Genomic DNA, 14,686 nt, shown 5'->3' with positions numbered 1-14,686 from the left:
GGAACAGCTGCCTAGGGAAATATCTTTGGATGCTGTAATGCAGACGGTGCCCCAAAATATATGCACAAAGTTTAATGCCATGAGTGCACAGAATCTAACAAAATTTTAATGTGGAGATAATGAACACCATAGCTGACACATGATTCCCGCACCGTGGCTGTGCGGTCTAAGGTCCACGCTTTGGGCTCTGGTTACAGGACACACCCATGTTCGAGTCTCCTGGTGGAAGCCTAACAACTTTTCCTGAGATTTCAGCCTGTGTTTGGAACCGGTGGCCACCCACCATCGTGAGGAAATTGGGGAGGTACGAATGAGTAGTGCAACCTGGTGGTGGTGGTGGTGGTGGTGGTGGTGGTGGTGGTGGTAAAAAAAAAACTACTCCACTGGGAGTTTGTCCTGATTACATGTCACCCCGTAACTGGTTGGCTGGGAGTGAGGCTGGCAGTTGGTAGGTAGGCACTGGTCCTCACGGGCTATTATAACTGACACACATAACTTCAATCCAGGTCTTAATGTTTTTAGGGTAAGAATCTTCTTTCCACCTCTTTCGTTTTCTGTATTTGTATTTCTTCTTATTGAGTGTCGCTTTTCTGCCACTTTTGGCACTAGCAATGTTCGATAAGGATACAAAGATGAACAGGTCCTTTAAAATTTAAAAAAAAAAAAAAAAATCTTTGGTGGTGAGATCGTGGGTCCAGTACCCAAAGAGTTTGGCCACCAAGCTGATACCATTGTCTTAGTGAACAAACAGAACTGACATTTTTCTGAATCCGAACAACCTATATCTGTCTACTACTGCACTTCTTCAGTCTCGACATGTGGTTGTGCAGTGCCACCTGGTAGAGGGCATTGCTATTTATCATGCTGTCACGTAAATTCCTGGCAATAAAGATTTCATCACACTAAGTATATTTTGGGACACCCTGTTTGTAACAAATATAACCAAAACACAAGTTCCAGCTGAACATGAATTAAGTTAACAGTTAATGGTGAATATGGAAAGAAGGAAAGGAACTCACCTATGACTACGAATGGATTATAGCTTCCAGATTGCTTCAGCATGCTTTTAACCTTGTCCAATGATCCGTTGACAGGTGGAACTTTCAAGCCCAAAACTTTGCAAAAGAGTGGATATAAATCCACCGTGTCGAATGGTTCAACCGCATAATCTTTCTTAATCTGTGGTCCCACAGCAATAAAGAAAGGGTGCATGTTTGTTTGTTCATTGTCGTATCCATGGACTCCATAAACATTGGAAGGTGATGCTGGAAAGTGGAGAGAAAACAGGGATAAATACATTTCTTTCTGACAATCACACAATGATGCACGATTTTGTCTAATGGCAGATTCACGATTAAATAGGTCATATATTTTCTACAGTTCATGTCTCAGAGCACATAAACGAAAGATTCTCAAAGTTAATTTTTATCCAAGTAGATAGAACTTCTTAGCCCATAAGGTATGACCCTTGTTAAGGAATAAACGTATCATTGTGTTTGAAAGATAAAACAAAGTTATGTTGCATGCCTAGAGTTGGAAGTGGTCGTGAAAAAAATGGCTTTTTTTTTTGAAAAAAATAGTTTTTTTCTTGGCTTTTTACACAAAAGTGTCTCAAATCAATGAAAATACATGAGTTGGCAGTATTTTTCCTGTTCCATGGTTTTCGATTATCTCCCTACACTCATTTCTAAATATAAAATACAATGTAGTATATGAAATTCGTAGCTAGACATAAACAGTGTTTTCAAAAAAGCTGTTTTTTTTGTATGGGTGGTTCTTTCTGGATGTTATCTTCATATTTTAGTAGGCCATATTCCCATAACTAGAGTAGTTTTGTAAGTGATTTTAATGGAACTTAATAGTATATGATATGATTTTTAATGTTTAAATTTGTTATACGAACTCGTACATGAAGCAAAAAAGAAAATACTGCTCTACCATTCGAAAATCTAGTATCAAATCTCTTTACATTAAATTTTGTGTTCAGTAAAATATATTTGTATTCTGACTCTCCAGTACATTATGTATAAGTTGGATAAAAGGCCACTAAGCCTGTTCACGGAACAACTTGTGATGTATTTTGGCTGCTTGTTGCAGTGGTTATCAACCTTTGAGAGACCACAGCCCAGTAAATTTATTTCTTACAAGTCGACACACTGAATCCAACAACTTCATTCATAAATAAATTTCTGATCTTTAAAGTTTATATGAAAATTAATATGCACCCTTAATTAATACTAGCCAGCCCCTGTGGCAGAGTGGTTAGCACATCACGATACGATGTCAGGGATCCCGGGTTCGAATCCTGGCCTGGACATGGATGTTTGTTTGTGTCCATTCATCAATTACATCATCACTCATCCCCATCTTTGCAAATTAGCCAAAAGTGGCACAAGAAGCGAAGTAAAATAAAGCAAATCAATCAATCATTGATTAATATTAATATATCAATTATGGCACAATCATAGTTCAATTATGTATAGACTTGCTGTCAAATAAAAAATTAAGATTTATCTTGAGTTGGTGTTTTAAGTCCACTTTATGCACAGTAAGGCTAATCAGGACTGGACCTACAGTTTAAAGTGGGATCCGAACCACTTGTGCCTCCACCGGGTATCGAACCCGGGACCCCTTGATTACAAGGCGGCGACGCTACAACTGCGCAATCAGGGAGGCCCAAAATTAAGATTTAAATTAGTTGTCAACCCCTGGGTGCAACGGACCTTTTGTGGTCCGGAGGTTGAGAAATGCTGGCACTAGAAGTGAAGCAGAAGCAAATAAGACTGGTTGCAAATGGCAAAAGAAAAGCCATTAAAGAAATCTGGACTGGACCTACAGTTGGAAATTAGATCCAAAGCACTCTGCCTCCACTGGGGTTTGAATCTCAGACACCTTCTTATTACAAGGAAACAGCATTACTTTATGCCACTTCAGAGGCCCATTCATGATTATAAAAAAGCTGGCCTTTTTCCAACAGAATTACTTGCAATTTGTTCTCTGTGATTTACAGGCTAAATAAAATCTTAATCTCTGATGAAGTAGCTAACAATCTTGTTGAGTATAGAGAACATTCAGACCGATGCAACACATGGCAGTGGGGGGTGTCATGTTGAAGTGACATAGGCAGAGGCGTGGCGGTGGCGTGCATGTAACCGGTGTTACCACAGGTAACAGAAAAATGTAAAGAAATGAACAAATATCCAGATCAAAGGCATGTTTTTTTTAGTGGGGGAGGTCAGGGTGGAGACGATAACTTCTGATGACCGGTAACACTTTTGAAAAAGTCACGCCACGCCACTGGACATAGGCCCCTTCAGTCAATAAGCAAGCATTCACAATGCATGCACAAACAAGACTGAGGCGACATGATAAGCACTATTGAAGGAGATTTCAGACTGAAGTCACAGATGACAAGCGACACAGTGTAAAGCAAAACATTCACTGTGCATGCAAGAACAACAGACCAAAGTGGCAAGATGCATGCCATTGAGAAAACAGTCTAGTCTGAGCAACATGCAAGTGACATGTTTAGCTCGTTGTCCCACTTCGGTTCAAAAGGTATGTTTCCAAGTGACACATGTCATTTGTTGCTTCAGTCTGAAAGTTCCTTGAGAAAACGGTATAGGCCCAGTGACAAGCAACACTTGTAGCTTATGTTGCTTCTGTTTGAAAGGTTGCATTTATTTCTAAGGGTTGGTTTCCAAGAGCAACGTGTCGCTACCGTCTGAAAGCTTCATTAAAAAATGATGTATACACACATTCATGTAATACGAATACATCTGCACATGTATTGTGAATAGTAAACATTTTTAATTGTCCCAAAACATTGAATATTTTGACATTGACATTTGTTTCATATTTTATGACATCAACATTTAAATTGATACACAAACATGTAAAAGCTTGTTTCAAGACCATTTCATGGTCAGATGTGCTCATCAGGACTACACATTTAGTTTTTAACCCTAGCTTACCCGTGCCACACAAGAAACTTACATACTGGGGGGCAGCTCAGAGGCACACACTTCTTTTTATTACTAAAATTATAGAAACCATTTTATTATTGAATCACTGCTTCCTTTGCTGATCAGTGCAGTTATTTATTTATTAATTATAATAATTACAAAAATTATTATCATTGATAAAAAATAAAAACGAATTATTGCATGAGTGAGTCTCATATATTTTATCATTCACTAAAACAAACAAAATCCATAATAAATTTTTATTAATGCTTTTTGTTTGTAGAAGTGCAGTTGTTTATTAAATACTGTATAATAATTACAATAATTACTATCATTACCAACCAACTGTACACTGTCACTGGCATGAGTGTCTCGAATGAGATGCATTCAAAGATAGTGCCTTATATGCTCATCAAGTGCATTTTACCTCTTAATTACATTACATTTATGTTTTTATGAACAAAAGTAATACAGAAATATTGGGAACATCCTACGGAACAATGCAATTTATTTTCAAACACTTGAAAAATCTAAAAAAATAGAGGTGTTGGGCCTGCAAGCCCCCTTTCGATAAGGTAGGGTTAAAACTGTATCTGAACCATCATTATGCAATATGTTTGGTTTGGTTTGAGTTGAGGTTTTAACTCCACTTTGTGCACAGTAAGGCTAATTGGGACTGGACCTACAGATTAAAGTGGAAACCGAACCACTATGTGCCTTCACCGGATATCGAACCCGGGACCCCTTGCTACGACGCCCTCGGAGAGGCCTTATGCAATATGTGTCCACTGGAATTGGCCAATATCTGTCTCTTGGTTGCAACATCATGTAAATGTTTTTCAGCTAGTTGTAAAATATGTCATTACAAACCTGTAAACTCATAACAGTAACTTCAAGTGAAATAGGTTAGCAGCTGTAATTGAGGGGCTTAGTGGGAAAACAGCGTATTCTGCAAAATTTTCAAAATCAAGATAACAACAAATTTGGATTTGTGCACCATTAATCCATCTCCTGACAAACTTTCACAGTTCATTTGCATGCCACATGGGTTGTACAGTCACGGACACTGCCGGGTTGTAATGAATACATTGACTTTGAGTGGAATGTTTACAACCCAGCAGTGTCAGTGACTGTACACCCACATTAATGAAACAACACAATTGTTTTTCCGACAAGTTGAGTGGAAAAATGACCTATCCCCTTTGCTTATTATCACAATGAAGCATGTAAAATGTGTTGCGGTCTGCCATTGGCTACTAGCCAGGTAATCATCCAATCGTGGTCACTCTTGTATTTTACTGTTGAAAGTAAACATGGCAGCTGTGCGAGAAGGTGCAAGTTGTTCCAGTCTCGTGTGCTCACCTGTAAAACCACGGAAACGACAGAGAAACGAAGAAAATTGGAAAGAGGAACACAGGTAAAACATACGTTAGACGTACAGGCAAAGAGGTACCAACCAAAGCACGTAGTGATGTGGTGTGTTGCAAAAGTGAATGGTGCCGGTACATGGACATAGACTCTGAGTCAAAAGATCACATTTTCCTTTCCTTTTATAACATGGGCAACTTTAATAAACAAAATGTCTATCTTTTTGGTCTGATCCGCAGGTCAGCATGTGAATGCGTTTACCGGACAGACAGGAAAATTCCAAATGTTTCCCGACCTGCTAATACTTTCCATAACGTTCTGCATCTGCCCTGAGGAAAGGAAGTCAATGTATGTAAATGAGCATTTTGCATTGTGCGTAGATTGCATACCACTCGTGGCGAAACAGAAGCAAAGAAGAAAGATTCGTCTGGAAACAAATTGCATTCACCACCAGAAGATGGTAGAGGTAGACATTACAACAGGCCACATGCTACTGCACAGGAAGAATTGAGTATTGTCAGGAAACACATCATGTCTTTCCCAAGATACCGTTCGCACTACAGTAGGGCTTCAAACCCAGAACACTCGAATGTAGTTGCAGTGCAGTCCCTGCAGCATATGTATTATTTGTATGTGGAAGAGTGCAAACAAAAGGCTATTACTCCAGTGAAGTTACACACACATATCAACATGTAATCAACCATGAGTTCAACATTGCATTTAAAATGCCATGCATTGATACATGCAAAACATGTGATTCGATGCAGCATGTAGAACTTAAGCCACCCGAATACAAGTTGCATCTTCGTAAAGCTGAAGCTGCATATCAGTCTTTGAGGAATGCAAAAAAGAAGTGCCAAGACGTTGACAGCAACACAATAGTTATCGCCATGGATCTCGAACAAGCATTTCCAACATACACCCATGATCAGCTTGAAGACTGTGTTCTACCTGCGGCAGTTGTGGACATACTGCTTTGGAATCCATTTCTGTCATAACGATTCTGGGGTTATGTGCATCTGGCCAGAATCTGTCGCATCTCGTAGTAGTGAAGAAATTGGAAGCTGTATCCTCCGAATGATAACAAACCTACCGGAAGATATTTCAGCAGGTGTAATGTAATAGTATATAGTGATTCTTGCGTTGGACAAAACAAGAACTCAGTAATAATGGCCCTGTGGATGTACTTGCTGGACATTACCGTTCTCAAAACAATAGAGCAAAGGTTTTTGGTCCCAGGCCACACTTTCCTACCATGTGCAGCAAATTGCAGCAAATTTCGGCATCATTGAGAGGTCGAAGAGGAAAACACAGTCTGTTTATACACCCTCGAAATGGATAACGTTATAAGGACAGCAAGGAAAAAGAATCCCTTTACAGTAATGGAAATGAGCATGAAGGCAATGTCAAACTTACGGTCATTTCTGACAATCTATCTATATAAAATTGGATGTATGCGTATGTGTATGTGTGTTTGTTCCGGCGATTTCAACCAAACTTGGTACACGTATCACTTGCAATCTCGAAAGAAATAGTGTGGGGGTAAGACACCCATGGCACCCCTAGGGGTGGAGGTGGGAAGGGGTGACATGTAAAAATAATAAAAACGACTGATATCAGTATGGAATTTATAGTTTTTGGGGTCGCTAAGATGAATAGTGACACTCCCAATGCCGTTCAACTCAAAGTTCATCACCTATCGGGATGAAGGGTGAGAGGGGGTGAAAAATAAAATGTAAAAAATGACCTACATTAGTGTCGAATCCATAGTTTTCGGAGTCTCTAAGCTAATTGGTGACATTCACGATGACCAAACTTGGTACACATACGACTTACAATCTGAAAAGAAATATTGTGGGGGTAAGACACCCCTGGCACCCCTAGGGGTGGGGGTGGGAAGGGGGTGACATGTAAAAATAATCGAAAACAACCGATATTAGTGTGGAATCCATAGTTGTTGGGGTCCCTAAAACGAATAGTGACACTCCCAATGCCGTTCAACTCCAAGACACACCTAGGTGTGGGGGTGGGAAGGGGGTGACATGTAAAACGAGAGATATTAGTGTTATCGGGTTGCTAACATGAATAGTGACACTCCCAACCCCGTTCATTTTACACTATAGTTAGAATTCATTATATTCCTGTCTAATAGAAGATTGGGATAAATAAATACCCATAAAATGCCAGGCATCAGCTAGTACGAAAAAGAACAGAAGATGGACAAATCTTCAAGCAATGTGCATGTGTTTCAAAGGCAACCACATCATCCAAGTGCGATACACGAATGTGAGCCGTGGAGTAATGTGATTTCCAACGAGGAAGAGGACAGCTGCCATCCTTAGGGCAAGTGGTGTTGAAATGCAAGTATCCGGAAGGAAGGGCTATCCAGAAGGATAAATATGATATCATGACAATGTTGCAGTACATTCCATCCATTTACCACCAGTTTTACACAACTCTGAAGTGGAACACAAGAGAAGCAAGTCAAGTATGTGGTGTCATCGAAGATATTGACGGCAGTGACATAGAGTGATACAATCATATGCACTTCCTCACAAAGAAATTGACGAAAGTGTGTAACCCTCTTGCATATTAAAGTGTTGGTGCCTTGAAATGCAAAACCTTCTTTTTCTTGAAAACATGCTAATGTGGGATATGCCATTTTTTCACTAAGCCCCTCAATTGGTAAAAAAAGCCAAAACTTCAGTTTAAAAAAAAAACCAGCTTTTTATCAAAATAAAAAAAACATCCATTCAAAAAAGCTGGCTTTTTTACAACTCTATGCATGCCAGATATGGATTATTGAGCAATAATATAAAATAACATGAACATTAGTTTATGCCTTTAGGATGATGATTCTCAAAAAGATGCATCCGTCAATTTATTCACACACACCCCCCACAAACCCTCCTTCAAATTTCCTCAAACACAGGGGCGTGCCGTGACCTTTCGTGATAGGCAAGCGATGAGTGAATTTTTCGTTTCGGTTAATTATAACAATTTCAAATATAATATAGGCCTACACACATCCCTACTTACAATAATGTGCATAATGGTGACGTATCGGGCTTGAGTGTGTGAGTGTGTAAAATCAAATCTTCGCTGCACGGTTTTTAAAGAAGGAAAACAGCCTTTCGAAATAACTTTTCAATTCCAACCATGAATGAAATTATGATTTACCTGATATTTGAGGGCAACTGTAAATTAAATTACGTTCTTCTTTAACCCTGAAAATAAGAAACACCCTATTAGCATAAAGTTTCGATCTTAAATAAACGGACGGGTTTCGGTTTCTTACTTGGCTAGAATTATGAATCATGACTTGCCTTCAGTTGGATGCAAGCGCAGATGTGATTCTGTGAACGTTCATGTCTTTGCACTGCATTATAAAAATTGCTCAAGTCACTCACCGTAGCCTGTATAGTTCCATCAGTGGCGTGCTCAGGATTTTCGAAAGGGAGGGGTTATGTATACTTTTTCTTGAGTCAGCCCTCATTTTGTCATATTTTCCTACCTTTGACGTTCTTTTTTAGGAATACTTGGCGAAAGGGGGGTTATAACCCACATCAACCCCCCCTTGGGCACGCCACTGAGTTCCATGGTCCTAAATTTGTATTGAATAAAATGCATGGCCAACAAAATAATTTATTAAGATCATTGCTGCCACATAACCACATAATATTGTTGTACCGAGATGTTTTAAACTGCCTAATGAAAACTTTCCCATCGTTCTTAGTTGGTTTGGTTATGAACAATTCAGGACACGGTCGCTCATGGTTCACAAGCTCCAACCTTTCATGTTATGTTCTCGAACTGAATGGTTTTGAAAGAAGGCCCCTAATAATCAAGTCCTTACCTGCAACACTGCAAATCGATGGCTCGTCTGGTATGTCAACCATGGCGAAATTTTCAATGTAGAATCATACTTTTACATCAGGTACAAAAACATTACACAAAGAACAGAAAAACACAGCACAATATCACAGTAAAAAACAACACGCATCCACAGCACCCACGCTTCTTCCGTTTCACCCTACCTGCAGTTGCAGTGTTACATACCCTCCATATTTCCGAGTAACTGACTACATGACGGTTATGTTCAAGTACCGGCTGTGATTTCATTTCTTATAAATAGCATACGACTGGTGATCACTGGTTAACTTCATAATGTAATTTGTTAATTACTATAGAGTTTCAAATATGAAAATCGTACCGCGTGAGGTGGTGCCACGGACGAACAGAAAATTCTGGAAGTTAGCAACCTTGTGGCCAGTGTGGATGAATTCTTTCCAACACCCTTGTCAAAGACAGATGCGGTCTTGGGGTTGCTTGCCCTCGGTCTTTTTTCTTCATGAACGGGGATCGACAGTGACGATGCAAGAACTGCATAAGTCACTCGAAAAGCGGGCAGAAAGGCGAGCAGTCCTCTTCCTCTAACGCGGTCAATCTTGCCGCATCGCCCAGCGTCGTCAAGGGTGCAGCCGGTTTATGTTTCAAGCCAATAGAACAGGAAATAGGGAAAATGAAAATTCTATAATGTAAATATCTTATAGTAAATAAATTCCATTCTAAGGTGTATAAAGGCATTGAAAAACACGTACTTAAGATATCAAAAGTGTTTTAATAAAAAACAACGCAAGCGGCGCTTGCCCCCCCTTTCCTTACCGCACGCTTCTGCTCAAACACCCCCCCCTAATATTTCTTTACACAGGCCAATTTATGGTCATTTTTGCTCTAAATTTGCACTTACATCCACCAGTTGCAACTTTCTGGATAAATCCCTGGTTGTAACGGTGCTATTGTAGTACATCTTTATTGCATTTTCTCTTTTTCTTTCCAACTTTTGACCTGTTTTATCTTAAATATTCCAACCGACTCCTTTTATCACTTGGTGATAAATTACCCAATTTTTGTTGCTCATTTTGAATTTAAAAATTCTTACTAAATATGCGAGTTAACCAATATTAATACACATTACTTCTTGTTAATTGAATGATCAAAAGTTCAAATATGATAATTTCTTAAATACTACTTTAATTTTGTTGCAATGACTACACAACAAGTGCAAATTCCAGAGAAAATTTACTTAATTTCCAAGGTGTAAAAGGTAAAGCTACAGGCATATTAACCCATGCTGTGAAGGTATGGAGGTGATGTGATAAGCACCATTTATTAGAGACTGAGTGAACCTCAGAGCCACTCCATGCAGGGGCATTGCTGTCAAAATTTCCACCTGAAATCACCCACAATGCTTTACAAATTACCCACAACCTAATTGTAAAATAATTCCAATTCAAATTATATACAAGAAAATACATTAAAGCTGAAATTCAAATATGACTTTGCTTTATACTGCATTTCCACTACTACGAATAGTCAATACTATCTTGTATTTTAAAATTAAACAAGAGCATTTACTTACGTGTAATATTAAACTTTTTATTAAAATAGTCCATTTTTTTATATATGTCATCAAATGCATATCCTTCGTCAGCCACAACAAGAATAGGAGCCACTCTTCTGTTATTCTTATAGTGCCATCTGTCCAGAATATCCTTTTTATAGTACACAGAATAATTCCTATGACTAGAACCATTTTTTAGGATCTCATAGACGTCCCTCTCATTTACTGCAACAAAATTCAAAAGTATATTAGAGATACAAGAGACCAGGAGCATATATTCCAGGCTAACTAGCCTATATGCGAAGCCTGAAGTCTAGAGAATAAAATACAGGAGGAAAATCGATCAGAAATTGTAAATAAAATTATTCTTATCAGTGAGGAGATGATGGTGATTCTGGAGTTGGCAACCTGATTTCCTATGAGTTGGCAAACTTATTTCTATTCATAGCCTCCTAGGACCACGTGACATAGCCCATATCTTGGACTCAGTATACGCCACTGCCAAGAGACTATCAATATATGGATATTTCCAGTCAGTACCGGTATACAAAAAAACTAAACCCTGTGGTACAACAGCCCTTTAAGGGCCAAGCTCTACCAGCGGTCAGTGTATCAAGTCCTATTGCTGCTGTTTCTTGCTTTAGAGACTTGAGTACACTTCTATTGCTTTCAAATAGCTTCGAATTCATCCTCATGATGCTGGGACAACACTGAAATTTCTACTAGGGATCAAACACAAAGGCAAAATATTGTTGTCTTTAATTATGTTTGCATGTTCACAAGTTTTACCAGAAAAATACATCAGTCATAGCTGTGATATCTTTGGACAATGAATCCAGTGTTTAAGCCAGTGGAAAATGGTATGTTGGTAATTTCTACTGGTATTTTGCCTTATCCTACAAGATCCTACTTTAAACTGTAGGCCCAGTCCCAATTAGCCTTCCTGTGCATAAAGTTGACTTAAAACCAAAATTCAAACTCAGCGTTTGGTTTTTAGATTTTATTTCAGAAGGCATCTGCTAATGATAATTTGAATTATAAAATTGTTGTTTTAATTAAGTCCACTTTATCAATAGGCTAATCGAGACTGGACCTACAGTGTAAAGTCTGATCCGATCCACTTTGATATTACAAATTTCCAGAATTTATCGCAGTTCATAGAATAACAGTGAAATTTGAATGATTTGGTTTATTTTACTTTGCATTTCTGCCACTTTTAGCTAATTTCAAAGATGAGGATGAGTGATCATATGATGAAGGGACAAAGAACATCTATGCCCAGAAATGGATTTGAACCTGGGATCCCTTGCATTGTAGTGCACCAGGGTTGGCCCAGCCCAGTTTTCCTCACAGAAAAACCCACCTTGAAAAAACCATCAAAAACCCACTAAAAATGTGTTGTTTTTTTTCAGAAAATGTTGTAAATTATTGCTTTAAATAATTGTAAGGTTCTAGAATTGTCAACATTTTGAGAAAGCTTGTAAAATAAAAGCTTAGCCAAGCTTATAATACTCAAAATAAATAATATAGAACAAGTCACTGGTTTTTTTCAGGATATTTTTCTCAAATCATGCTAGAAATGGACTTTTCACAGAAATAATACAAACTTGCATCCAAGAAACAAAAAAAATCAAAAGGTCTGAAATATTTAGATATAAGCTTTGTTCGTTCAATGTTTTAATTTTGAAATGTGGTAGCACTTTAGATATCAGTCACTTCCGTATGTACGCAAGCCACATAGTTTCACCTGTGACAATCAACTTTGACAATAATTTTTTTTCCATGAATAAAACATTACAAAGAAGAATTGAGTACATATTATTGAAATGTTGTGAAAGTAGAATAAAGTTAATTCTGGTATAATTAAACCAAACACTTTTCAAATGATTCATTTCATTTCTCCAAATGTAATATGTGTGCAAATGTTCTGTTATCTTTCCAATGCCTTCCAGTGAGACAGTGGCCCTGCCCTTCCTCCAGTTCAGTGCATTGATTGAACGTAATGGGTTGCTTGCCCATGTAGGATAAATGTTATTTGTGGTTAGGAGCTCTATGCCCAAGAAGTCGAGCACTCTTATAATCTACCACAATTTCATTTTATCTTAAATATAGTGTGTGTGGGGTACCCAAGTAAATACAATACATACGTATACTTTCATATTTTGGCCATTTTTGACATTTTCAAACCTTTTTAGAGACTACAACTTCGAGCTTGTGCATAAAACTTTGAGAAGCATTATGACATTACTTGCACTCTAAATTCACAATAAAATTATCGAAACCTAATGCACGATTTAGGAGGAGCATGGGCAAAGCAAGAGAAGTCATCTACTTAGTGACCATGTTTCTGCAGCTAGAAAACTTGACAGACTTGAGTCAAAATAGAATGGGAATTAGGATTTCAGTCATTAGATTGCTTTTTTTTAATATCATTAAGGTCCCCCAGTTTGTCTACTTTCTCGCATTTCATTGTGTTGTTCACTATTCTTCAACAAAACTGTGGGATATTCTTATTGATTGATTGATTGATATGTTGTTTTAAGTCCACTTTATGCACAGTAAGGCTAATCGGGACTGGACCTACAGGTTAAAGTGGGATCCGAACCACTTGTGCCTCCACCAGGTATCGAACCCGGGACCCCTTGGGATATTCTTACATTGCTAAGTTGTATGTGAAACCCAGGTGTATGGAAAACAGCCATGTTGCCTTCTGGATTTCTGTAAAAACCCTTTCCTTGTGTCAATTCTCCCCTGCTTTGCAGGGAATGCATTAATACTTGTTCTATTAAGAGATCTTATCAGAGTTCGACCCAGGGGTCCCGTATTCGATACCCAGTGGATAAACACAGTCGTTCGGATCCAACTTTAAACTATAGGTCCAGCTCCAATTAACCTTTCTGTGCATAAAATGGACTTAAAACAAAAGCTTAAAACTCAACCTGAGTCCGGTCCATAATCAGTCATTTCATCTTGTCACAAATTTACCTCCCAGGAACATTTTCTGCATGGTAGGATTTTCAGATGACAAACAAAGTTTTCTGCAAGTACAGTACAGAGGCCTCAGGTAATTGTGATGTTTGGCTGCTGCAATGATGGAGAGAATCTTTGGCACAGCTCGCAACTGCAAATCGTCGACGAGTCAGTTCTATCAGAATTTATCAAGTTACATGCAATGCTGAACATTCGTGGTGATCATATTTTAACTACCGCTTGTCCGTTGTCAAATTTTTCTCACAAATATAGCACAATTTAGAGATTTTCATTCTTAAAAGACAATATATAATTCAACACCCCAAGAAAACACAAATTATAATAGTACACAAAATAACATAAAATGTTGGTAAATTCACAATAGCCAGTCTGCCATTTTGAAATCCCTTTGGGGAGATTTTCTCCTTGTCCGATTTGGTATATGTTATTCAGCAATGATTTCAGAGTTAGAAACTCTTCAAAAAACTTCTGAAGCAATTTTGTCCAGGTTTGAGGGAAAATTGCATTAGTTTGCCTTGACGAGAAGTCAAGTCACTCCATACTGAAAATTTATCATGAATACTGTCTGGCCAAATTTCCTGATAGACTGACATTGACACCAGCTTGGCTTAAGCATTTGTTTCACTAAGTTTTGAATGGATGTCTTTGGCACCTATAATATTTACATTGGAACAAAATTGAAAATCAGAATATGACAATTATGTGAAATGGTCCACCTATTCTTAATCTGTTTCCATATTTATTTTTAAATAAAAAGAGTCTGAAGCAGATAGTTCTATTAAAATTTCTAGTGGGCCAATGTCATCCCACTGTAAGGTACTACGAAACAGGAAGTAAAATAGAACCACACTGAGCCAACAGAGGACATTCTGTGAGGATATTAAAAACAGCAGACAAGGCAAACACACTAAATATTCAATGTTTCAAGGATTTTTCATCTTCACTATCAAAGCTGAGA

At 38.2% G+C, this 14,686-nt stretch overlaps 1 protein-coding gene across 2 annotated transcripts in view; it reads right to left on the bottom strand.

Annotated features, from left to right (window-relative positions):
• The window catches only part of LOC145994889 (bis(5'-adenosyl)-triphosphatase enpp4-like), a 57,516-nt gene that overhangs the window by 23,232 nt on the left and 19,598 nt on the right, over positions 1–14,686 (bottom strand). For both annotated transcript variants that reach the window (XM_083131341.1, XM_083131342.1), the window contains exons 3-4: positions 10,756–10,962; positions 1,020–1,265 (exon numbers count right to left, since the gene is read on the bottom strand). In XM_083131341.1, coding sequence (XP_082987467.1) covers positions 1,020–1,265; positions 10,756–10,962 — 453 coding nt within the window. The remainder of the gene's footprint in view (positions 1–1,019; positions 1,266–10,755; positions 10,963–14,686) is intronic.

The sequence above is a fragment of the Lepisma saccharinum genome, chromosome 11 (assembly GCF_977018435.1).
Source record: "Lepisma saccharinum chromosome 11, izLepSacc3.1, whole genome shotgun sequence".
NCBI lineage: Eukaryota > Metazoa > Arthropoda > Insecta > Zygentoma > Lepismatidae > Lepisma > Lepisma saccharinum.
The sequence above is the reverse complement of the archived record's forward strand: the minus strand, read 5'-3'. Positions and strand labels throughout refer to the sequence as shown.